Source organism: Phaenicophaeus curvirostris, chromosome 19, assembly GCF_032191515.1.
Source record: "Phaenicophaeus curvirostris isolate KB17595 chromosome 19, BPBGC_Pcur_1.0, whole genome shotgun sequence".
Taxonomy (NCBI): Eukaryota; Metazoa; Chordata; class Aves; order Cuculiformes; family Cuculidae; genus Phaenicophaeus; species Phaenicophaeus curvirostris.
Window position 1 is genome coordinate 6,561,304 of NC_091410.1, and position 26,365 is coordinate 6,587,668.

The 26,365-nt window shown below is 41.4% G+C and overlaps 1 protein-coding gene across 14 annotated transcripts in view; it reads right to left on the reverse strand.

Moving 5' to 3' along the window:
- TNRC6C (trinucleotide repeat containing adaptor 6C) overlaps nucleotides 1-26,365 on the reverse strand; it is a 213,534-nt gene that overhangs the window by 20,240 nt on the left and 166,929 nt on the right. For 8 of the 14 annotated variants that reach the window (XM_069872851.1, XM_069872859.1, XM_069872854.1 and 5 more), the window contains 7 exons: nucleotides 16,593-19,184; nucleotides 9,021-9,230; nucleotides 7,688-7,854; nucleotides 6,947-7,051; nucleotides 6,414-6,494; nucleotides 5,743-5,800; nucleotides 5,383-5,528 (listed from right to left, as the gene is read on the reverse strand). In XM_069872851.1, the coding sequence (XP_069728952.1) occupies nucleotides 5,383-5,528; nucleotides 5,743-5,800; nucleotides 6,414-6,494; nucleotides 6,947-7,051; nucleotides 7,688-7,854; nucleotides 9,021-9,230; nucleotides 16,593-19,184 (3,359 nt within the window). Of the gene's footprint in view, nucleotides 1-5,382; nucleotides 5,529-5,742; nucleotides 5,801-6,413; nucleotides 6,495-6,946; nucleotides 7,052-7,687; nucleotides 7,855-9,020; nucleotides 9,231-16,592; nucleotides 19,185-24,667; nucleotides 25,094-26,365 lie in introns of those variants that run through there. The other 6 variants (XM_069872858.1, XM_069872852.1, XM_069872857.1 and 3 more) reach the window with 3 other exon arrangements.

Below are 26,365 nucleotides of genomic sequence, written 5' to 3' on the forward strand. Positions count from 1 at the left end.
TGATATCCCCAAGGCCTTTCAGCTCAAGATATTTTACATTCTACTGGACATCAGTCACACTCCACAAACAACTGCAGCTTGCATGACAGTAACAGGTTCAAGGATTCCTCTCCTTAGATCACAGACATGTGTTTACAATTCTACCCTTCCCCCTTTAAAGTGAAAATTATTTCAAGCTCTGTGCGTCCTCGCCTTCAGATGCCATTGTTTCCTATGTATACAGACCTATTGACGATGAAAGACTCAACGCAATCCTTCCCTGCTCCCCAATTTATTCAAGTATTGTCTCATTGACACGATTTTTTCTCATTTGGGAAGCAGGCAGTGCCAGGGACAGTGGATGACAAGCCACACTAGAGACTCAAGCACCTAATTTCCAGAAGAGGTGGACTCTTGCTGCAAGGCCACCTTCACAAGTGTTTGTTCTGTGGCTGAAGTGCAGCAAACATCTTTTGTAACAAGTTTAAAACACATCCCTTGCATTCACTTTGTTCTATTTTTTTTTAATTTGAACTTATTGTAAGGTGTCAACTGTGCCACACAAACCCGTGTTCTGTAAGCGGAGCTGAAATCAATTCATTTCACATGATATATTTTAGCCAGTCAACACGAAGTACTCTTCAGTCATTCTCAACCTCAACTAGGTAATACCTTTACTGCTGGCAATGGTTTTTGTTCCATTAATTTTCAGGCTTTTTTACGTAATAATTGTTTCCTGAAGAATAATCTTTCCTACCCAGCCTTTCCTCTTCAGTGGTTCTCTTAGAAATTTATGTTACATTTCTCCCTCAGGCTAATTAATTAAATAAATCTCCTACATCTGAATCATCAAAATCATGCTCAACCCAGCCCTGCTTTTAACTTCTTTAAGGGACTCCACACAACCGTAGAATTCTACTGGTAGCACTATCTCCAAAAGTAAAAGTGGTCAAATGTTGGAACAGGCTACCTGGGGAAGTGGTGGAGTCTTCTTTCCCAGAGTTATTCAAAATGTGTGTTGCAGACATAGCACTTGGGGAAACAGCTTAGTAGGCACAGTGCGGCTGGTTGAACTGTATGGTCCTTCCCAACCTGAATGACTCCACTATTCTATGATTTCCTTCTAGAGCTATCCAACACCAAGCTCAACACTGATGCTCAACAGTACATTACTTCTAGGACTTCGGGAAGTCCCTCACAATAGTCTCACATACCAAATATGATAGAATGCAAGCAGCATTACTTAAAGATTTTTTAGCCCTGTCAGATATGGACAATTTAGTAGAGGATTCCTGGACATATCGGCAGTCACCTTTCAACAACTGCCACTTCATGAATCAAAATGTCCCAACCAACAGATGTGAGACCGATGAATTTACCAGAGGTCTTTATAGAAAGTCAGGTACACGAGTAGTTAGTGGAAAATACACATTAATAACTTCTTAAAACATAAAAAAACCTTTTTCAAGAGAGGAAGTTAAAGTAATAAAATCTCACCTCAAAGTAAGGTCTCTTCAAATCTGACCTGTGTTAGGTACAGTCAAAAGAAGCTTAGAGGAAATGCAGTACACCAAGAGTGTTCATCATTGGTGGCTTTAATTTTGAAAACACAGGAATATTGAACAGGTTTCAAAATTTGGAAGTTCAAAAAAATTAATAATCACTGGATCATCAGATGCCCAGATGGAGGAAAGAATGATTTAAAAGTCAACCTTAAATTCTAGTGATCATCATCTAATTGCAAGGCTTACAGGAGCATTTCTGTGTAATGATAAAATATCCCATTCATTACCCCAAAGACAAAAAGCAATCGCAGTCACCGAAGACAACTGGGATCAGAATGTGAAGGATGAGGCTGTAAAAACCCAATAAACACTCCATTTGAATTAGAAATAAGAAAGCAGTCAGAATATTTGTGGAAGAAAATGATTGCAGCCAACAGGCATCAAGATTTGTAGATCTGGATTTCTCCGCAGTAGGGAAGATAAGCTGACAAATGAGTGAGACAGTAATGAAAAGGAGACTTAATTTGTGAGGCGAGAGTTTCAGTCTCCTACACGTTTAAGAATTTGAGATAAAGTTTGGAGGCAGCATTAGGGAAAAGTAAGACACGACTCTCCGCTGACAGTATGGGAGAAAGGATAAAAAAATAAAGACAGAGGAGAGCAGACGGAATAGGAGACTGCCATGGAACTAACAGAAGCCTCATAGAAGGCAAACTTGAGCTAATGCCAAAGCAAGCTGATGTTATTTCTCTTCAGAGAGCTGACCTGACTTATGATCGCATAAATCCAATACAATGGTCCAGAGTTCAACACCTGCAATCTGACTGCGCTAAAAAATGAAGTGATGTCCTCTGTATGGTTCAAGATTTTCAATTATGGGGCAGTCAGCGCAGATCAGCGAACCACCACATTTTTCTTCTGAGCTTAGAAGAAATTCAAGAGGTGCAGTGAGAAAACACATCAGACTCGAGTCCCACTACTCAGGAGTGGTACCCAAGCCAAACCCCTACATTTTAAGAAAAGATCCTTTGAACTACTCTGGGCTTATTTCTGATATTTTGCAAGATGCTTCAAGGAAAATCTTACATGCTTTTCTTACTAACTTGATGGCTCCAGAAGACATCATGGTAACATCTTCAAGCAAACCTGATACCTAAGTATAGCGTGTTCACCACCAAATGTAAAATAACATGGCAGAGATCACAAACCAGGGTACTGCCAGGCTGGATCTTTATTTCCTCGAAGCCACCGGATTATCTCCTGTCTCCTTTTATGATGCTGTACGGCAAGATAACATCCTGAGAAGTGATACAGTTGACAAAGTACTGAATGCCCAAGATTGACTCTGTGTGACACAGAATAAAGAGTACCTGCAGCAAGCGTTGAGGAATAAGAAAGCAAACAGTCAAAGGTGATGTTTACTTGCACTGACCATTACTAATACAGAGAGAACAGGGAATTCAACGGGTCCAGAAGCAAATCTCAGGGCTGGAAACGCTCTCTTCTCAAATGAATAATTTTGTTTTTTTAAAAAAAGTGAGTGCTGGCTTTACCTGTGAGAGAAAATGGAGGAGAAAAACCATGAAGACTCGTCAACTAGGTGATCTGAGAGAATCTGCTGAGAAAGAGCAGTACCAATAAGCACACTAACCCAGCTTACAATTTCACAAAGAGGAACCTTGCATCCATTACTGAAGACACAGCAAAGCCAAGTAAAAGGATAATGACTTGATAAGAGAATACATAGAATAAGGAACATCAGTGGGTGCTTTGCGCAGCTGTGCAGAGAGCTTGTTCACCAACGAATGATGACCTGAGCAGGAAGTGAGGCAACTCCAGGATCACGCTCTGACATAGTACCTCAAAGGGCAAAAATGTTTTGGAAAAGAGGAGTTGCTCTGGTAACATGAGCTGTAACTCTGGAAAGAATTTCTTTGGAAGCAATAGCTATTCTTCAGAGTTGAACTATACCTGTTTAATTCACTTAGCAAGTTGCTCAACACTCAGGTAGCTAACAAATATAGTTTGGGATTCATTCCTTTGTTATTGTAGTGCCGCAGTGACAGATCATGCCTGGATTGACAGATTTTACTTGCTGTATGAATATTAATGATTTTAGTATTCCCTTCTCAATTGTTGTGTTTAACATATGTTTCCAAAATTATGCATCATGCTGTTCATAATGTACCTCTCTGGCAAAAATTCTACTGCTCAAGATATTGTTGTCTTAGAAAAGAAAAGGTTAACTGGCATGTGTTCATTAATTTTGTGACCTTCATCAGGAGAGAGATCTTTCAGCTAACACCTTCATTAAAGTTTGCCATAAAAAACCAGATTTGCCTTAGCGAAGAATGAACTTGATATGGCAGGAAGAGAAAAAGAAGGAAGAGCCAGGTCGGAAACACCCCATCAGTTTAGCCCGGTTTAGGGAACATCACCATGATGGACACCACATCATTCCCATATAAGTAGGGAGCCCTGGAAGAACAAATGTTATTACTCCCCCAAAAGGAGAAAAGCAGTTCCCTAACATATAATCTTTGGAGGAAACTGCCAAAACACTGCATTACCCAGCACTGTGGGAGCATTTGAACCATCACAAAAACTTCTGGTAGGTAAGGACCCTCTAAAGCAAATTTTATGTAGATGCTAGTTTTTCCTTATTAATATAAATAACCCATAATTATGCAAGATGTATTTGTGTTTAATCAAATTTATTTGTTTACAGTTTGCATTGTACCAGCACTAAAACTCAGCAAACTGTTGAGCCTGTGATGCCAGCAGAAGCAGTAGTAACTGTCATGAGAAGGTCAGTGTCTATCAGATGTCCTAGCATACCACTACGCTTAATTTTTTAGCGCAACACCTGGGAGCCTGTCACAACACAAACCACAGCTCTAAGGCTAACGCTGTAGTTAAAGCTATTAGAAGACACAGGGTGGAGGACTGGAAAGATAATTGCTATTCAAGGTCGCTAAAGTTTTTAATGCAGTCTGTGTTAACAAGCTTAGGTACCGGTACTGCCTCACGTCCTGTAAACAGCTTATGTAAAATGAATTGGTTTCAGCAAAGTTCGTGACAAGCGCTGATTTCTACACTCAGAACCCCCCACCCACCCTTAAGAACATTTCAAATGCGAAATAAAAAACAGCACCAGAGACTGTTCATTCCTTACTAATAATTCTGAAAGTCGGGGGGGATTCTGAGGTGATTTTGCAGGTCTCTTTGTAGGACTTCCTGTCAGCTTATAAACTGACTGCACTTTTATCTACATCCTTTTCTTTAGGCACTTTGAATCTTGGACACCAAGAACTTCTGTAGCCTTCTACTCAGTCATTAAATGGTGCTGGAAAATTTGTCATAAATGATCGCAGAAAAGGAAGCTCATCAGAGCAGCTATTTATGGCTGCGTGTGTCTGCTCTTTGACTTAACAAAAATACCTCAGCTTCTCATTCCAATTTAAGTAATTAACTTTTAATGAAATCTATAAGGACTCAACACTAAAACAGGAATTGGGAGCCTAATCCTTGAAGATTTTGGCTTCAGTCCTGCCTGACCATTACTTTGGGCAAAAGTCACTGATGCTCTGGACTCCGTTTCCTTGTTTTTCCCATTTCTAATTCCACTGCATTACTGACTCCTTAGTAAGTTTTCATTTCAAGTCTAACACTGGGGATGACAGTTTTTTATTTCTATGTGGGCAACAAATCATTGGTCCTTTCCACACAGACTAAATTTCCCACAAGATTAACAAAGAGAAGGAAAAGAATAAAGCACTATATAATTATCTGTCACATTTCTCTCTACAGCTTTCTAAACACACAGTAGAAATCATCAACGTTTCTCATACGGTGTATAGTTTTGACTTGTAAATCACATTCCTATTTCTGAACTTACCTTGTCAAGGAAGGTGGGGCGGTCCATGGAAGACTCTTTGGAGATTGGTGGTGGGCGGCAGCCAAGGGGTTTGGTGACCATTCCATTATAGTCGGTCACTCCCATTCCACGCTTGTCCATTTCCACCTTCTTTTCCAGCAGAGCACCTGCACAGAAAGGCAAAACGCATTGGAAAAAGTGACACAAAGACAGTGAATTTGCCAACAGTAGTTCAGAGAAGTAGGTCTTGCTTACAAAAGCAAAACCAAGAAAATAAGTATCACTGAACATATCTGGATAAGATCAAACTCTTGGAAAGAATCACAAATGGTTCCCGCCCTACTTTAAAGAATAAAATAATCTAGTTACACAGATACTTACTCATGGCCTGATCGAGATTCATATTGTTGCTCTTCAAGGCCTCTTCCGCTGGCTCTCTCTGTCAAAAATATGGATTATGGTAAGAGAAAAAGTAATTGCTTACACAATTTCAAAGCACACTGAGAAAGCAGCTATATATTCATCAGTACACATAATGTCTGAGCACGTTTTTTTTCTACTTTTACCAACTGCCACAACAATTCCATTAGCTTCAGTTTGTCAAGTAAGTTCCAGTTCTACAAGGTCAAACCATGCTGTTCTATTTAAATTTCTTCCCATTTTCTATGAACAACTTAAATATTACTGTGATATGCCTTTCTCTCAAAAAAAACAAGTTACACCCTTAGTTTCACCTGTTTAATGAAAAAGGGGGGAAAGGAGAGGAATTATTATGAAGCTCAAAGTAATATCTATTGCTGTAAAACTCTGAACTTCAAAAGATCTACAAATGTCATCAAAGTATATCATCAAAAAATCTCAGAGAGCACTCTACCAGCTTAGGGTGGATTTCTGAAATTAAAGCAAATGTCTAAATGCAGGTAACAGAACTACTTCCTGGCCTGAAGAAGAAACTGAAGATCTTTTTGTAGCTACTGTCTCAAACATCAGAGGTAAGAACTCCAAGCTATGAAAGCTAAGGCACAGGTGTGCTGGCTGTGAACACTACTCACAGGGAAGCCCATGTCTGTGAGCTGTTTGATCAGGCGGTTCATGATCCAGGCCTCATCTTGCTTGCTAGATGTCTTCATGCCCTTAGTAAATAAATGGGAGAATCCATTAACTGTCCAGTTCCCATATTCACATTCAGATGTGAGATGTACATAAAATAAGTGGTAAGTTTTTCTTATTAATAACACATGCTACTGAAAGATGTATTAGTATATTAATTGAGAAAGTACTGAAGAACCCTCCGAACAACGTAACTACGATTCTCTTCCCCCACAAAGTGTACAAATTTTATTTCAGCTGAAGAGGTGTTCAGTGTATTATTTAGTATTTGATCTGCCGACCACCAAATTAAAGCCACCTTTGAATTTAAGTAATTCATTTTAATCCTTGGCAGAAACACATAATGAAATCAAAGATTCTGAGATAGTACAACACTTCCTGAAAAACATTCCCAAAACCAAGATTGCAACCTTGAAGTTAAGAATGTTACTCAGTGTATTTTCTGAAAAACAAACAAGAGCGTCTAGATAAACACCTTTAAAAGATCTCTGTGCAGCTTTTCTATCACAAAATCCTTAAGAAGTCTCTTCCTTTCAGTTCTCCAGAAAGTACCAAGGGACAAGCGTGGATTTGTTTTGGGCTGCGGACAGTACAAGAAACAACCATACTTGATCAAATCACTGGCCTAACTGTTGGCTAATGGAATAACAAACAAACTGGCTAAAAGCATTCCCAATTTCTTTATGTTACAGCCTGGCCTTGTCCTGAAATAAAGACCATGCAATGGAAAATCTACAATTGTCTATGTTCTCAATTGAGAGCAGCATTAATACAAGTTTGCTTTGTTCTCATACCAGTACACACCTTAGAATTATCTTCGCAAATAGAAAACAGGTTATTTTTTGTTGAACCACTTCATCACAAAGTACTGTTTGCTTTGCTACCACCATCAAAAGTGAAAGTCCCCATAACACTATGTTTCCATTAATACATTATAATTTCTTTGCAATACATAGAAGCTTATAAAACTTGGAGAAAACAAAAGCAACAAGAAAACCCCCCAAAGCATTTGACATGTTTCAAGTTAAAGGTCTCCCACTTTTAGCTGTAAGCAGGTAGGCTGGACTTGAACCACTGTAGTGGCAAGCTGTGTTCCGGTGTCAGAGGTCTAATTTAAGAGTTCATGTGTAATGTAATAAAAGCTTGTGACAACTTATTCTAGGATAGTTACACTAATTCCACTCTTTTCTAGAGAGTACCTTTATTTTTGTCTTACCTTTTGAAGTCCTTTCTTCGGGGCGTTCCCCCAGGAATTACAGGAGGAGCTGCTCTCTTGTGAAGCAGTATTATTCCACATATCTCCTTCTTCATCTTCCCACTGACTAGTACTGAGATTCACTTCATCCCCACCACTGCCCCAGCCTTCTTGCATAGATTTTGAAGCTGGAGGGAAAGAAGGAAAAAAAACCCCTTATTCAATTTCCTGCAAATTTTACAGAAATACCCTTCTATGCCATATCCAGTATGTCAACATTTGAGCATTTTCAAAAGATATAGAGGTTCATCAGTAACTTCATCGTCATTAAATGACAAGCAGGCTTTCTTTGAAACTAGCACAAAAGAAAAGTTCTCTAAATACTTTATAGAATAAAAAGTCCAGCAATAGCAAGTCTTGCCTTTTCCTGAACAAGTGAGAGCTGTGGTCATGGTCATTCCAGCCTCCTAGGAACAAGGAACCAAGAGTATGACCACACACTTGTTCAGTGCTATTTTGCTTTCAATGAATCTCACCATTTTAGCTGCCACATTCTTCTGATGAACAAAACCAAATTTTGAGGTCATGAACAGTCAGAGAGTCATTCCCTTCTCAGAAGAATGGAATCTGAAGGGAGCATGTGGGTTGCAGGGAACACGTTCAGTGATGAGGTTGAGTCCCCTCGTTCCATTTTACTCTGCTCAGTCTGTTTAAAGCAGGGAGTACTCATCTTAAGAGCTTTTAGGTTTTCTGGGCCTTCTCGCTAGCTCTCAGTATAGTATTTTGCCAGAGGGAAATTTAAAAGACTTCCATGGCCAAAACAGAAGTCTAAACCAAGTGCTTTAGCCTTCAGGGCATAAAAAGGCATAGGATTTTTATCAAACAACACTAGCTAGCAACTGTGAAGTAGTACAAAGTTCAGGATGTTCCAGTTTTAACAGCTGAAGATACCCACTCCCTCAGTTTAACCAGTGAGGTTATGACTAGTCAAGCTCATGTATTCCTTTTCCTACCACAATCAACCCTATCATTTACTGAGCTCAGTTGCTTCTCATCCAAACACAGGATTCTTTCAGACGCCCAGGCATAAGTACTATTCACATTCTTCTGCAGTTTCACAATTTCCTGCATCTTTCCTATATTGCTTCCGAAGTACACAAGAATATTCTAAGGAATATCTTTAAAAATTCATATTTTTGCATGAATTTGGTATGTGGAATATCAGTGCTTTTAGTCAGCTAATGAATGAAATTATTAAGACAGACTCTGAGTTAAACACACACAAAAACACTGGCAAAAACAAACGCATTTGGCCTTTTCCAAACTCTTAAGACGGTGACATCCATGCACATACCTGGTTTGCACAGTGCTGGGGCAGCAGCTGGAGTGTTTGTTCTTCCATAGGTCCCTGTCGGCTCGGCAGGATTATCTCCCCACCCTGTACCACTGCTGGGGGGCTTCCCCCAGGCCGAAGTGCCATTATCAACTGCAGCAGAAGGGGAGGACGGCTCTCCCCAAGAAGCTTCGGTCTTGGTGTGGACAGTAGGCATTTCTCCCCAGCCTGCTGAAGCAAGGGGAAGGAGAGGAGAACAGTGACGAGAGGAATGATTTCTTTTGTCAATAATTTCAAAGATGAGCATTTTATTAAAGTCTTTGTCTGCAAAGAGCATGAACCAGTCAGGACATGCAGTGACCCTAATTAAGCACATTAAACAACCCATTTGATTTGGTCTCAAAAGTCTTTTTCTTAATTGAATACTAATACAAAGTAGTCAAGACTGAAAGAACTTTTCTCAACGTAGCCAAGAGCAGCCAGGCAGCCATGTGAGCACCATCCTGGTCCTTGGTTGCTTCCAATACGACTTCTCTGAGCAGCCCCACCAGGGCAGCAGGGCAAGCACTCAGGGAACCAGGACCCAAACCTGAGTTGGAGAATTTTCACTGGAAGATTTTAAGCTACTTTAATTATTTTTAACTATCTACAATTCATCAACTCTGTGATCAATTCTGTGATTCCTTCTAAACTCTCTTTTCTCATGCCATACAAGTAAGATGATAATTGTTTGTTACCACTTCCAACAGGGATTATGTATGTAGTGTGCATTCCTTAAAGCTTTTGTTACAGCTTAGGGTTGACTGTGTTCCTTATGCATCTGTTCATCAGTGAGTCTCTACATTGTAATAAATATTATTTTTCATCAGAAAGACAAGACTACAATTAGAATCTATAGTCAAAACATGAGGAATGGCAGGCAGAAGTCACAATTTTCCTACAGATACTATTTTAACCCATTGAAAAACATAAACTACTACAAAGAAACTGCCTGAGTCGGGCTTGGCTTGGATGTAATGCGCTTAAATCCATACAACACCCATTTTAGCACTGAAGTCAAATGCGCCAGGAACAGCCACATCGCTTCCGAGTCCTGAGAGCAACACTGACCCACACAGCAAAAGCACAAACTGAATTTACAATTACTACTACCTCTTAAAAAAGAGGGTTGTTTTTTTTCCGAGAGACACATTTGGATCAGAGATGGAGTTCAAGTACCTCTTCAAAATTACACAAAAGAGACAGACAAATAACAGGCAAGAGAACAGAGGTTTTACATATAACTGACATCAAACTGTTTTTCTACAATTATCACAAAAGCAATAAACAACCAAGATCTCAAAAAGTAGTGCGGAATTCAGTCTCCTTAAAAATCCCACTGCTAATTAGGTTGCTAATTCAGGAACCTGCCCTCTTTTCACTGAAGATTAATATTAAGTATGGGTATTTTATGCTGATCAACTATTGCCCTGCCAAATCTTTAACTTCTAGAAGCTCACACCATGGAAACGGATCTGGTAAGAAAAAAACTTGGGTTTGCTACTACCTAGAACAGTGTATCATGACTGGTTTTAAAAATTTTCATGATTTAAGGACTATCTGCCTACTTTGCCACAGCGTTATTCATTTTTGCTCCCCAGTACTATCTGAAAGAATACTCCAGAAAGGTTTCAAAGAGCAGAAATGTAACATTTTCTGCACAACTGACACCTAGAGTAGGTGGAAAATGGCAAGGAAGTAGCCACAAAAGAACTTTATTTAAGAATACCTTGAAACACATTAAACCAGCTAAGCAATATCATTACATTCAGCAGCAAGTCTAGCAGACTTCTTGCTAGGTGTCTTTGCAGAACCTACTGACTTTAGCAATTTCTGTTGCTAGAAACTGCAGGGAATATCCACCATCAACAGTAACTCAACCACCAGTTAACAGGGAAAAATCTCCTTTCAAATAGATAGACTCCTATCTATCCACCACTCCCACGTTACTTTATGACGCATTTATTTTAGTCTCTATTTCTTCAGTAAAGGTAAAGGTGTATATGACATAAAGCTAAACCTACATGTTCAGGACATTTAGATTAATAAAGCTCCCTCCCTACCAGCAAGCTTTGTTGGGTTTTAAAACATGCCTGGAACAACCTCAAATTTCCTTTTCATTGATTTCCACATGAAACAGAAATGCAGTGTTCTGAGCAGTATCACCCAAATTTATGTCCCTGGGGTTGGAACTAGATGATCTTTAAGGTCCCTTCCAATCCAAACTATTCTATGATACTATGTTTCTGGCTACTTCAAAGTATGGATAGAAGCAAACTCGCAGACACATGTGTAGAGAAATGAACCTCTACTTAACACGGTAGCTTTCTTGGTGTTGCACCTAAAATACTTATTCAAGCTTTCTTGCTTTAAGCCAGTTTTATTTAAGGAATGCTTTATTTGAATTTCTGCCTCACCACTCGAGAGGCAACTTTGTCAGACAACCGCATCTATTTAATTGTACTGGCATCTGAAAAAGATTAACCGCAGGCAAATGAAACAGAAAACAAAACATCTCTAGAGCAGCAACCAGAATACAAATACAGAGAGCAGAATACTAGTATCTCCCTGAGTTCATGCAACTTGCACTGGAAACTCTAAGCAATTCAATTTATGAAATCAACCTTAAAGCACAATTCATATATTGAAAAGGCAAAGCGTGCTAGGTTGTAGGAAACTCCAAAGAACTGGTACTTCTGTTTCTCTTCATTAGAAATTCAACATCATTGACTAAAGACCAAAGATGTGTAATGTCAAAGTTATTTTGAGTTAAGTGCTTTAAATGCGCTGAGCAGTAAATAATATGGGATTATCAATGATGAGAGAGGTAGCCTTTACTAGAAAAGAATACTTGCAAGTACATATAAGCAAACAAAATGCATCGACTAGAAGTTTTCAAACTACCTTAATAGATCAAATTAAGAGCAGGAAATCAGTAACTAAAACCAGGAGGCTGCAAAAATTCATCTGTAACTCCAGAGTACCTCTCAATTACAAACCTGTTCACCCCTCTGTGGTACCTGCTGTCTTAATGTCACTATGTCTATGCTTTATAAATTCACATGACTTTAATTTTAGAAACTTCAGAAGGTGAATTAAGTTACATTTTGGAGGAATGGCACAGAATTCTACAGGCAAGAGACAAAGAAGATATTTATTGCCTATTCTCCAGGATTCCTGTTCTTATACAAATTTTTTTTAAAGTAACTCAGTGTGCTTCATATTTGAAAGAGACACAGGCAGAGGGTGAGCTTAAAGAGTTTGTAGTCCCAACAGCCTGACTATGGCAGCACAGCGTTCCTGGTGCTATCATACGTTTCATCGTAAAGGTAGCTCACAAAAGGCATCAGAGTGAGTTGGATGAGCGTAAGAACCTACCTTTAAGTCCCTTTACACAGCTGTTTGGGTAGAAAAGTGGCCTCAAAATCTGAATCTGCCTAAAACTGTCAAAAAATCTGCTCACGGAAAAGTTACTGTTTTCTTTACAAAAATAATATGCACTTAGGCTTTCCTGAGAAAAGCTCCATGACTTAAATAATGCCCAGATCTGCACAAATGTTGTTTTGCAAGGGAATAACCACCGGTAAAAGGCTCTTTGGCAACAAAAGGAGGTTTTAATACTGAAATTTTTAAACAGTGTTAAGAATTGTAAGAAACAAAAAGATTACAGTGAGTAATAAACATGGACACATTGGCAGTGCTTTGTTTTATAGAAATAAAAACATAATTAACATCAGGCCTCAGCCAAGAGGAAATCCTCAAGGGAAAGTGAAATGTTAACTAAGCTGTGGCAGGATGCAGTTGTTTTCCCTCAAAATAACCCTACAGCTATTTGGATGGCAGAAACTGTTTTCCTTGAAGTTGTTTGGTTCATGATAAACACCGCAGCAAACCAAAATACCAGAACCTTATGTAGATGAAAAAGGAAGAAATGAGGTAGAAAAATTAGTCTGTTTACTAAATAGTCACTAGTTGGTCTACTGATAATAGAAAAGAAAACAGCTATACGGGAGAGTGCGTGTGTGTGTGTGTGTGTGTGTCCCTGTATAGACGTAGAAGGGTCACCTGTAACCCTTAACCTTTCAATTCTTAGTTTTCTAAAAGCTATTACAGTTCATGGGGTGGAGCACCATGCCTTCTTACATTGTTCAGCACCAGGGAACCTCTATTTGGCTTTCAGCAATGAGATCAGCCTCATGTGAAGGCAGAGGACAGGTTTCTCAGTGCCACCTGGCTGTCCCCAGCACCTGGCTATTAGAGCTGAGCACCCACAACAGGATTTTAGGTTCCCACATGAGCATCCTAATGGAGCTACAAACTGATCTGGTTTTGAACTCACCCTTTCGAAAGGTCAAAGTAAGGAAAAGTATCACTTGCATTGTCTGTTCCACATAAATTGCCACTGAGATAATGGCACTAGATTACCAAAGGAACAGAGGGATGTTCAAAGCTTTCAGAATTTAGACCTGGTTCAGATTTTTAAAACTTAAGCTCCTTACTCTCTAAGAACCACAAAGACCTTAATTTTCAACCAAAAGTCTCCATAGGGAAGCCTATTTTATCTTTTGCTGTTGCGTTTCTCAGCTGAAGAACCCTGGGTGGCTGGAACCCTGCCAGCCTCTATCAACCTGACAGGACCAGGAATGCATCAATCCCACTTCTCAGACTTTGGAGGAAGGATCTGGTGCTGTTTTAATCTGGTACCTCTTTTAATCATCCCCGTTTGCAAAACCTTTTCTCACTTCTTATTCCCTTTGTATCACAGTACGCATTATGCTCAAATAATCTAGATAAAATGGGGATCTAGATCAAACCACTAGCTTTCTACTCGTCTTTCTAAATAACAGTGGTGTGGGAGCAAGCTCCTGTAACCAGAAAGGACTACATTTATCATATTATCTATCCCTCTTCTCTTTTTTCCCCGACAGAAAAAGAGCATTATGCATTTTCATCAAGTGTGAACCAACATCTGCTTCCCATCAAGAGCTTGCAAGTGTTGTATTCAAAGAATTCTGAGAACTTCTGGGGATGGGTGGCAACTTGAATAACAAGACTGTAACTTGGCTTCTGTTTCCAGACTTATACTGTATAAACTCAAAAAAAGACTGCTACTCCTTGGTTGGAGAGCAGCTGTACAGCACTTTGGATGCATGACTGTGCTCTCTGACAGCTATGCTAGACTTCCCTTCCAATACAGGAATACAATCCAGAGTTCCTTATTCATGATATTCCCAAATAACAAGGAATAAAAGCACGTCATGAGCCATGCAGAAGACAAAATGCCACTGGTAATTAATTAGGTCAAGTGTTATAAGATTTTAGATGAGCACTTAACCTGAGTCCTACAGCACAGCCTTGACTTACACAACCATGCTTTGCATAGAAATGTTGTACATGGAAAGAAATTGTTGCTGGATGAAATGTGGTTGTGGATTGCAGCAGTCTCCTGGCTACAGGATTCTCATCTCCCTTACTGCAGAGATTAGAAATGCATAGCCGGCAGGACAGGGAGCTGGAGCAGGAGGAAATAAGGTTACACAGCACAACACCGAACAGTAAGCCCTGCCTGTATCACAGGAAAGCTGCTCACGACTTGCTTCTCATCTTTTAGCTCTCTCAGATGGGACAAGGTTTGTAGATGTTTTATGCCTGTGTTTATTTCCACAAAGACCCACAGGATATTGCGTTACAGCTACTATGTGCTACGTGCAGCCGTAAAAACAGGTCTCGTGCACTTTCCATAAGGAAGCAATAGGGTCACGGTTACACCTTTTGCCTTCTCTGGGTAAGAAAAGCACAGGCAAACGTAACACAAAGACACCACTTTAAACTGTCCTCACTCTTATTCAATTTATCCTCTTTCTTGCATGCTCTCTTCAGTATATTCTGAGAGTTGGTTTTGCTTTAGTATCTTAGAATCTTACAAATGAAGACTTTGGTAAGATACACAATACCAACACTTTAACCGAGTCATGGGGTGGCTTGGGTGGATGGTTACAAACTCATAAGCGAGTCTCTGACTGCATAAACATATTGCTTTGAAGAAATCTTTCCTTTGCCACCATCTGTTCTCTACAGGAATCACCGTTGGTCAACATCAGTTTTTAAACTCCATTTTCACAATCTGAAGGACTCAGAAAAGTAAGTTTTCTTCTGCGACGCGGTAAATAAGTTGAGTAGCTTTAACAATATATTGCTGTGTGGCAACAATTTTGCAAGCACAGACGCAGTCATCCAAAAATCAGCTTAATGAAGAAAAACTCCCCCTCAAAACCCAAAGAAAACACCCCCTTTCATGATGCCTCCACTACAATTCAGAAATTTTAACTGTTGGTTTCAAGGCTAAAATTTTAAATATGGATTAAATAAGTTTAAGGTAAATGAATTATAGATCATGTATGTTGGACTCACCAAGCAAAAACCTATTTAAAGGTTTCTCCTTCTGGAGCACATGTTATTTCATTAAGATAGATACTCTCCACTGTTAAAACATTTTACCAGAATAAGGAACGTGAGACTATTTTTACACAGACATTACAGCAAGTTTAAATTATTCCAAAACATCAAAGAGAAAAATGATGGATATAAGAGAAGTAGAACAAATCCCACATAGTGAAAAAGCATGGTTAAAATGTCAATATTTAGCCATGACCAAGACAAAACAAAAACTGGGAGACAAAAATCAGATGAAGAATTTCAAAGAGCACTGCAAGATTAGATTTATTTTGAGAAGCCTGTGGTCAAGATCTAGAGCAGCGCAGCTAGCAGCTTTTATTAAAATACCTCCCTCCTCAGTACTTTTTCTTTTTTCCCCATTTTTATTCCTTGTTGCTTCTCCACAACAGTACCTTGTCTTTGATTAGAAAAATTCCTAGATGCCTGAAAACTTGTCTGTGGAACACAGCTAAAGTTAAAATAACTTTTTCCAGCCACCCTGAATATTAACATCTTGCAGTTTAATGAGAATCACATCAAAGTTCAGGATGCTCCCCATGCTTGAGACCTGAAGCATGGAGAAGAACCAGTTATTCATAAAACACTGTGAACAGAAGACAGAGAAACAGCAGCCGCCCAGATTCATGCAACGGTTAAAAGCATCTGTTGCCAAGAGATATGGTTTGCAGAGAAGAAACAGAGGCACGCTGTCTAAGCAAAAACAAAGACTGAGCAGTGGCAACAGAAGACACATAGAAAACAAAGGTTAACTCGAGGACCCCAAACCCTCAAACAGCTGAATTAAAAGAAGTAGCTGTGTAACTCTGGAAGAGCTTCCAAAACAAATACAGATCAACAGTTTCTGGACTTAGGTGTTATTGACCAGAGATTGCTTCAAGGCTTCCTTACATTCACTTGGACTATGGAAGCTCATGTGTCAGGATCCATGGGTTCCCTCCTTGACATAAGACGTTAATACTGCTTCAAAGTAAATGAATAAACTTATTCTAGGACTTCAATACAAAATTTCTATCTTTAATGAGTAACCACGCATGGATCAGGGCAGACAGCACCCAGTAACTGGTACCGGTACAAAATAAATTACAGAACTTTTCATACCTGGACCAAGCAGCGGGGACCGGTTCGGCTGGGCACTTGACTGGTGCGATGGCTGAGGTTCAACCATATTTGTGTTGATAATGGTGCTAGTGGTGGTGGTATTGGTTGTGGTACTGCTCTGGATTATAGGATTATTTCTATCCCACATGTTTACAGTCTTGTTGTTGTTGTAATTTGGGTCGCCCCACGCTGAGGTACCATCATCAATTTCCATCTTGCGGCGAATGGACGGTGGAGATGGCTCTTCCCAGCCAGTTGCCTCACAGTTCTCTTTTTGTTTGGCTGGCACTGGCCCACCAACCCACCCTGACCCCGTCTGTTTTACAGAAGCAGCTCCTCCCCAGTTACTCACATTGTTGTCCTGGGGTTTATTAGCCCAGTTTTGTTGGGGGCCTAGTTTTAAAGATTCCCCCCAACTTGTACCTGTATTAGCCTTGCTGTTTGTGCCATTTCCCCAACCACTGGTCCCAGACCTTGTGGAATCATTCCAACCAGACCCCGATCTATTGTCAGAATCCCATCCAGATCCATTTTTCTTCCCATCACCCAAATGTCCAGGAACAGATGATGAATCTGTCCAATCTCCACCTCCTGAAGTCCAGCTTGGATTCGATTTCTGTCCATCTCCCCAGTTTTGAGATTTGGGTTTCTGAGGTTCACCCCAGGTAGGCGATTTGTCCTCCTGATTGGCGGTCCCACTCCAAGCGTGGCCGCTTTTGGCAGCAGCAGCATTATTAACAGTAGTAGAGCTTGCTGACTCTCCCCATCCCGCTGGGCCATTTGGTGCTTTGTTGTTATTGTCTCCCCAACCTGTATTTGTTGGAACAGCTGCCGGTGGAGAGTTGACCCACCCAGATACTGAAGAGGTATTTGTACTGTTCATGATGGACCCATCGTTCTTCCCCCCTGAGTTTGAAGACTGAGTAGCTGCACAACCCCAGGCCTCTGTTCCATTGTCATTCTTTCGTTCAGACCTTGGGGACTCTTCAAATTCCCAGGCAGTGTTTTGCTTTACAGGGGTCTGTCCCCACCCCGTATTGGACAGGACCCTGGGGTCAAGGTCGTTTCTTGGCAACTGAACTTGCCCTTGGTCTATCATCCCTTTGTCTCTCCTCCTGCCCTCTCCAGCCCCCTCCCTCCCAGTACTGCCTTCATTTTGACTCCCACCGCTGTCATTACTTCCTTCGCTAGCTGTGGTGCCAGATGCTGCAGCTTTGGCCCAAGAGTTTATTTGTTCATTGCCCTGCTGCATGGCAGGATTCGGACTGGTAACGCTAGAGCTATCCCACCCTGTTGATCCTTTCCCATTGATGTCGCTATTGGAATGCTGGTTTGGGGCCTTGCCCCACTCACCGTTCACACCGTTACTGGTGTTACGGTTGGGGTGGCCCCAAGCTCCAGAATGCACACTACCAACACCGCCATTGCTACCGCCCCGGCCCCACGCTAGTACCCCAGGACCAGAAGGAGGCCCCGAATCCCAGGCGCTCGTTCCATTTCCTTCCTTTTGCACAGCACTGCTGGATCCATTTTGTTTAGCACTTAACGCTGAGTTCACAGTGTCTCCATTCCCCTGACTGAACCCAGAATTACTGTTTCCTGTGGCAGGATTACCTGGGGACATCCCCCACACTGAACTGCCCATTCCTTCACCACTGCCCCCACTGACTTGAGAAACTGATGTTCCGTTAGCACCAGGAAGGCCTTGCAGGTGGGGCGGGATGATGGCCCCCATACCAACAGCCATCCCCCAGTTCGGCAGTCCATTTGTCTGCATTGCATTGATAGGGTTTGGTGAAGAGTTCATGGGGTTAGTGTTATTTGGTCCATCAGTGTTAAGGTTCTGAGGTTGTACGCTGAAAGACACATTCTGAGAAGTGGACGTTTGTGGTTCTGTGCTCTCTTGCGGCAGCAAGTTTCCCCAAGCACCTAAGGTGCCTGTTGGGTTCCCATTCTGGTTGCCCATGTTCTGACCTATGGCACTGACCGGACTGCAAATACTGGAAGGGTTGCCTGCTCCCACAGTTCCTTCATGTCCAAGTACAGGCCAGGCAGCTGGATTGGCATTAGGGTTAAGGTTAAGATTAATGCCAGCATTCGAGTTGGAAGCACCCCAGCAGTTCTGACTTCTACCATCTCCCATCATGTTGTCCATCTTTCCATCCCCGCCGCTGGCAGAGCAGTGAGCTAGGCCAGAGCTGGAGCCCGCAGCCACACCCCAAACTCTGGCCGAGTTGCCGTTGCCGTTTGCTCCACCAGCTCCAAGGGCACTCTGGTTAGAAGTGCTTTGGACGAGTGCTCCGTTGGCGCCATTATTGCCATTAGTTTTCTTTGTATGTCCAGTGAAGTTGCCTTGGGCACTCCCTGTAGCCATGCTACTGTTCTCTGAGCCACAGTTGGAGGCAGAGTCAGTGTCTGTAGTACATTCTGAGGCAGACTCAGTCTCAGCTCCGGTAATGGAAGGCCACGCTTCCTTGTCAGTCCTGTCTATTATCACTTTATCCCAGCTGCAGTTGCCTTCACTCCTGAAAGCGGGCTGCTGTCCCCAGTGGGAATTCTCATAATGGTCTCCCAATCCACTGTGGCTGAGATCTGAAAGGAACCAACAAGGTTAAAAATGAATCCACTGTTCATGCACTGCCAAAGCCCTCTCAAGTACCGTTTTACATTGCTAGTCACAACACTGTGTTCTGCAAAAAATTTAGAGTATATTCTCTAACATAATACAGTAATTTTCCTCGCTACAATAAAGCACAAGGCTCATATTTACGGGTTTTTTTTTTTTAATCTTACAAAACTCTCAATTAAAATAATGGAACAATTCAGTTTTAGAACAGAGCAACAAAAGTGTTTTGTATCCCTAAGTATACTAGTAAAATGAAAAAGCAGGCAATAAATAAGAATAGCAAATACACTAATCTATGGGAAAAATCCAAAAAAGAAATGTGGAAATAAACACGGAAGAATTTCCAGCAGACTCTTACCATCTATTTTGACTCAATTCTCATTCTTCAGAGAAATACAAAGAATATCCAATAAAAAAATGTTAAATGTCTCCCCACCATTAGATATTACACACATCCACATCACACTGAGCACACTAAATTCATACTGCATTTCTGTTTTCAACCCTTCCTGTAAATAAAGAAGCAAATACCAACAGCCACCTTCACTACTCAGCGTCAATTACTGCAACTTATATTTCAGCAGAGAACTTGCGCATTTCCAAATAACAGATGGTTTTGTCAAGAAACTCATCTCTTAAAGGATATACAGGCAGTTTAAACATTCTTTGCCCAAGCACATATGGTCCAGTTTACCCCTCAAACCAGAGGAAATCAATGCTGTGCTGTACAGTCAGCACCTTCCACATCCTCAAACTCAGATGCTAATCTAGAAAATTAAACAACAGCTCTTGAGCATCTAATTGCTTGCCAGGGTACAACTGGAAGACATACCACTTCTCATGCTAAGAGCTCAAGCTTAGGTCAAGTTTTCACAATTATTTTCTATCTCGACTGTTCTCTACAAGGTTTCTAGTACAGATTGCTTCTTCTAGTTTCTTTTGATGGGAATTTTACAGCAAATAATTCAGCCCGATCCTAGGGACAGGTACTAGAGACCACTTGCAGAACAGCTCCCCTTAACTGATTATCTAAATAAGGGAAAAAACTGTAAGTGAGAAATTTTGGGTGTCAATTATTTTTACTTACTGTAAAACTGCAGCAACATGACTTTTATTTTTTATGATTTGAATAAGGACAACATTTTGTGGGAAAGATATATGCACCAAACCTCCTAATCAGCTGCTAACAGCTAATATGCATTAATTTAAATCACAAATATTTTGGTGCGATTAGCTCTTCTGTCTCAAATTAGAGGTGTTCTAATAGTGCAGAAAATTGTTCCAAGACTATAAAAAGCTCTCTATTTGACAAAGTCGCCTTATTCACACATTTCACTTATAGCTTTTCAAGAAAGGCGAGTGATTACTTGGTCGAAGATTTCTCAACATGAAGAAGACTAAACCAGGGCAGGCTGCACCTTTTTTTTTTTTTTTTTAAATCTAAATCAACTGAAGCAAAAGATTGTCAGAGAGAGGAAGGTGAAACAGTCTTAGCTCATCAACCATCTTCTCATGATGCCAGGCAAAGCCTGACATTTCACAGAAAGAGCTAAATATTTGATGTGTGTGGCAAATCCAAAAGGGAATGTGAAAGGAGTCACTTGGATTTACCTGGATTCTCTCCCCTATATGCAATGGCTAGAAAGGAAGGAAGCATCATCTTATTGCTGGATAAAGGTGACTGCTCAGGTTGCAGAGCTAAAGAAGAAGGCTGCAAATTTACCTGATAATCTAGGTTTGCTACACAGATGTTAACTAGAGACCAGAATCCCAGATAAGGCATGGAAGGTGAAAGCAAGCCTGTGAAACGACTTTAAAAGGGTTGGCAGGGTCAGAAAATGAGCTGAGTGGCATTCTTAGCAGAGCAGGAATGAACAAAGGAAAAGAAGCAGCAGCAGTCCGGGCCAGAGATAAGAAGTTGAAGCAACTAAGGAATCAGATAAGAGGAGTTACGCACACTTTTTTCAACACAGTGGGTGGTGAGGTTTGGCACTACATTTCAGACATGACAGGAAGATTTAAAAGTGGCTTGAAATACATTGTTCCAATAAAAAGGTCTTGCCAAAACCTAAGGTGCATATGCAAGTGCATGGGAGAACGACAGAGCTGCCCACGGCAAGCGAGTGTCTGTGAAGGGCAGGTTTGTGAAGAAAGATCAAGAACGCAATGCAAGATTTGTCAATACTCACAAAAATGGCACTAAGACCGACAAGGTGAGATGAAAGGGAGCTACTTGTTTAATCATTTCTTTTTCTGTCTCCTCTCCCCCAGTCATAGTGGCTAAAGCATTGCTCAACTTCGAGAGCCTTTAGGAGATTTTAAGTAAAGGGAATGGAAGAGGACGATAACACAACAGCTGAAAAAGATTCCTGAGAGTAGATAGCAAAATGGTTCGTGAAATAAGACACCAGGATTTTTAAGAGCAGTCAGAGAAACAAGAAGAAAGAAAAATATGAGGGGTAAGGACTAGGAAAACCAAGGGATGTCCGTATCAAAAGTAGAGAACAGCCAAGCGGTTCAGCTGGGATAACACAGACCTACTTCAAACAATATTGCACCAAGTATGTCTGGCTTGGAAGCAGCACACACAGCTCCACCCCCTTGGCTTCTCCAGAGTCTGTAACTTCATTGTTACTGCGTCTCTGTATCATCAACATGGTTTCTCTTCCTGAGGTCCAGATTATGTCAACAACCACTGACTAATCTGGAAGTGGTTACTCTGACAGGGATCACAGTAATTCCATGTAGGTGACATACAATCATCAAGCCCTGCCTTGCAGGGCAGCGTATGCTTGTGGTGCCACCCCTGCTCCCAAATCAGTGGGACCACGCTGGAACTAACAAGTCACAGATTCCTAAAAAAAGGAGCAAAACCAGAGATGTGCAATAATTTCATGACATCCATGTATTTACTGGAACAGTTGATTCTAACACCAAAGATTGTTGCTATAAAACCTGCAAGAAACAGGGTAGGTAACAAGGAGTATGAAAAAGACATTGACAATGTAAAAAGACCTGCAAAACCTGTGACTGCTGCTGGACAAGCACAAGAGAGTGAGTACAGAACTTATCCTGAAGACAGGGCTTTTTATACTCTTCTCTCTAGAAGAAATAACCATAAGACATTTTTCCATTTTATCTAGACTAAAAGAATTTCATTTCTATAAATGAAACAAGTAGCACAGTCCTAATTAATCCACAAGGAGTTAAAACATTTTAGAAAAACAATGAAAGAAAAATATTCTGTATGATCAAATCTAGAGAATCCTTTGTTTGTTTGAGGGGTTTTTTGAACACAGATTTCCTCCAGCTTTCTAGGAAACCAACTCTTCATAGCAATTGCAAATATTTTCTTTTATTTTCAAAGTTGTTAAGACTGAAATGTGAAACCCATTTAAAACCTTCTGAAGAATCAGTTCCTTTTTATTTATGCAAAGGTCAGAAATAAAAGCACTGCAGCCCACCAGAGCATTTCTATCCTTCCTCTGTGAACTGAGCAAAGGTTTTAAACAAAGCATCAGGAATTGGAACCACAGGTATTTTATGTAAGCAAATCCCAGCACTGGCACGCTGCAAATGAAATCAATTTTTTAATTAATACTTTGTGTTCAGAAATCTTGATTACGTATCTTTCATGAAACACGACTCCCTTGATTAACAACATTTTTTCAACAATCAGGAAGGAAGAATTAATCTAATACCAAGAACAAGAACTCAAATTTGTTTTAAACAAACATAACTGCTGTCAAATCGCAACCATACCTGCTACCTGAAAAAGCACAACTTTGATCGTTAGCAAGATGCATGAGGATTTCATTTTTAAGTAATATCTGCTCAGTAACATTGCTGCTGTTATTACATACTCTAGCAAACATACTTTACGAACTTCAATTTAGCACTTCTTAAAAACAGAAAACATTTTTGGTTGTGTTTGATAATGAATAATTACTTGCAAAATCAGTTTAATGTTTACACAGATTATAAATGCAAAGCGTGAGTAGAGTGAAATGGGAGAAGCTGTTGCAGGCATTCCTTAGAAAAGCAAAACACTGCCTGCACAAGCAGTTCACCCAAACTTTCAATGCTTCTCTGAAAATGTCATTTACATTGATATTTTTATTTTCAGTTACTCGATTTAAAAGTAACTGTGTCTTCGTAGCTTCCATTGCAGTAATTGGTTTGAATGCTGCACAGTAAAATTATGCATCCTGAACTACAATAGAACACTCAGCTGATAGAGGAACTGAAGTACAGAGAAGGGGCAAAATGGCAAAGCCTGGGATAAACTTGTAACGAGAACAACACTATTAATAAGTTATCTTACTGTCCATCAGATCTAATAGTGACTCCCCCTCTTCCTAACAGCTTTATTTTCCAGCTCATGTCAGTCAATGCAACAACAACCAGACTGATTGGCTCAGCCCGTCCTGCCCAAAGGATGGATCACGGACGGCGGTCGTGTTTGCTTTGACACGCAGCAGAAAGAAAAATCCCACAGGTCAGTGACTGTACCACCGGGGATTTCACTTGTCGCACAAGTGGTTCTGAGTGGGAAGCCAAGGAAAAAAGTGAGAATCACTTTCTGTCCCCAGAAGAAACAGTTCTCAATTCACGATGAGCACATCATTCAAAGACTATACGCTGATTTTTTTCTAATTCTGAATTAAGTCCCAATTCCCAGAAAAATTTTAAGCACTAGATCAAACAGGTTAATTTCATAAGAGAAAAGTAAAGATGAGAGAAGCATCTGTTCGGAAGAACAAAATACGATAAAGTAAAATACCTGAGAACTGTAGTGCTAAGGCTGCAGGTTACCTGCTACAGCTCTGTGCATACGCTGTCTGAGCATTCAAATCTGAAAGCTGCTGTCTATTAGAAGCCACTTAGGAAGCTAACTTACAACAAGTCTTACAGAGGTTAGGAAGCGGAATTCTTGACTAGCGTACATAATGTGCAATGACAGAAAAGAGATGGAAGCATTGAATAAAGCAGCTTTATTTTAAAACTACACCACAGTTAAATACACAAATGGGAAAGCCCGCTATCCTGTTTTAATTTTCTGCACTACGACATTAAAATGTAGTTCCTTTCCTCTGACGCTGAAAGCTTTGAAATGCATTAAGAAAACAAGCAAAAGCAAACAACATTTTTCATAATTAGTAGAGATTCCACTAGATGCTCCCTCTCCAAAACAAAAGCAGCAATAGAAAACCCCAAATAATTGCATTTTTCTGCTCGGTGCAACATATCTTTAGCAAGCAGCTCGCTGCAAAGACGCCATTTTATCAAACCTGAAACGCAGCCAAAAGCTTAGGACGCTGCGCGGCTGCTCTCCCTCTGAAATGTTATGTAATAAATTGATTTAACAGAAGCAGATGCTATTTTCTCAGGGTTAGGGTTACTTTTTTTTTTTCTTGGCTCTAAAAAGGGCTGATGGGTAATAAAATACCTGAAGAAAGGAGCCGCCCAACCATCCTAGGAGACGCTACATTGTGTGCAGAGCTGTTTCTACTCCTGCATTTACGTTCTCCAGGGCTCTCGGCTTCAATATGTCGGCTGTGTACAGTGTGAGCCTCATCCTGTAGAGCTGCCAAGAAAATCTCTCTGTGCAAGCGTGCGCCCAGACAACCTGCAAGCTCGGTCGGGCCTCGGCTGCACTGGCTATGGAAATGCCCTTTCCACGCACAGCCCTCCTCCCCCTTCTCCTCACTCCGCTCCTTAACTCTACGTGAAGGTATCCACAGAGTAGGATTTTTAAGCTTTGATTATCTAATTGCAGCTGACACTAAACCGATCTTCCTTCCTCTTTAAATTCTTTCAACTGTCACAAAACATTTTCACTTCAGGACCCAGCTACAATTAGCACCCTAGCTGCTTTTCTCCCGCTTTTGAAAGTCAGCCAAGGGAAGACGCTGGCGCTGCCGACCGCCTGCACAGGCAGCAGCTCCTGCCTGGCGTCCTCCTCCTGCCCCAACAGCGGCTCCTGCTAACGTCCTTCCTGCCCAGCATTCTGCTTTCTGCCCCAAGGACACCTCCTGCCCCAAGACAGCCCCTGTCTCCTGCCCCAAAGACCAGCTCCCATCTCCTGCCCCAAGGAAACTTCCTACCTCAGGGACCAGCTCCCATCTCCTGCCCCAAGGACACCTCCTGCCCCAAGGACCAGCTCCCATCTCCTGCCCCAAGGACACCTCCTGCCCCAACGACCAGCTCCCATCTCCTGCCCCAAGGACCACCATCTCCTGCCCCAAGGACCAGCTCCCATCTCCTGCCCCAAGGATCAGCTCCCATCTCCTGCCCCAAGGACATCTCCTGCCCCAAGGATCAGCTCCCATCTCCTGCCCCAAGGACATCTCCTGCCCCAAGGATCAGCTCCCATCTCCTGCCCCAAGGACATCTCCTGCCCCAAGGATCAGCTCCCATCTCCTGCCCCAAGGACATCTCTTGCCCCAATGATCAGCTCCCATCTCCTCCCCAAGGATCAGCTCCTGCCCCAAGGACCAGCTCCCATCTCCTGCCCCAAGGACACCTCCTGCCCCAAGGACCAGCTCCCATCTCCTGCCCCAAGGCAGCTCTTCCCAGGTCCTGCCGCTTGGCGGGTGAACGCAGAGCGAGTCCCAGACGTATATTGGCACGTTGCCAAGCCCTTAATGACTTCCCTGCCTCTATCTAAAAAAGATCTAAGTGGCAAACAGGAGAGCGCATTAATCAAAGGCGCTGTTGTTTACAAACGCAGAGGAGAACTGCTCTAACCACCGCAGCGGCGCTGTCTGCCTCCTGGAGATGGGGACCGACCATCTTTAACAACCGCTTCCCTTTTAACACGGCTTCTCTTGAAGACATATGAACACTCAGAGTGTGAACAGAAAGGGGGGGAGCAGCGTAACATTTTCAGGACCTGAATATCACAAATTCTGTGAGAACATACACAGAGAATCAATGCATACATACAGATTTCAAAGGATAATTTACACACACACTTCCAGTGTGTCTAACACACTCCTTTGCAATTATCTCCCCTTCTCACTTCGCTCCTCCTCCTCTCTGCCCCAAATACATATTAATTACACAGCAAATGGAGCACGTTTTAAATTTGCTGTTTCAATTCCTGTCAGGTGCCCATCTGAGCAGTTTCACCCTTCTGCACTGG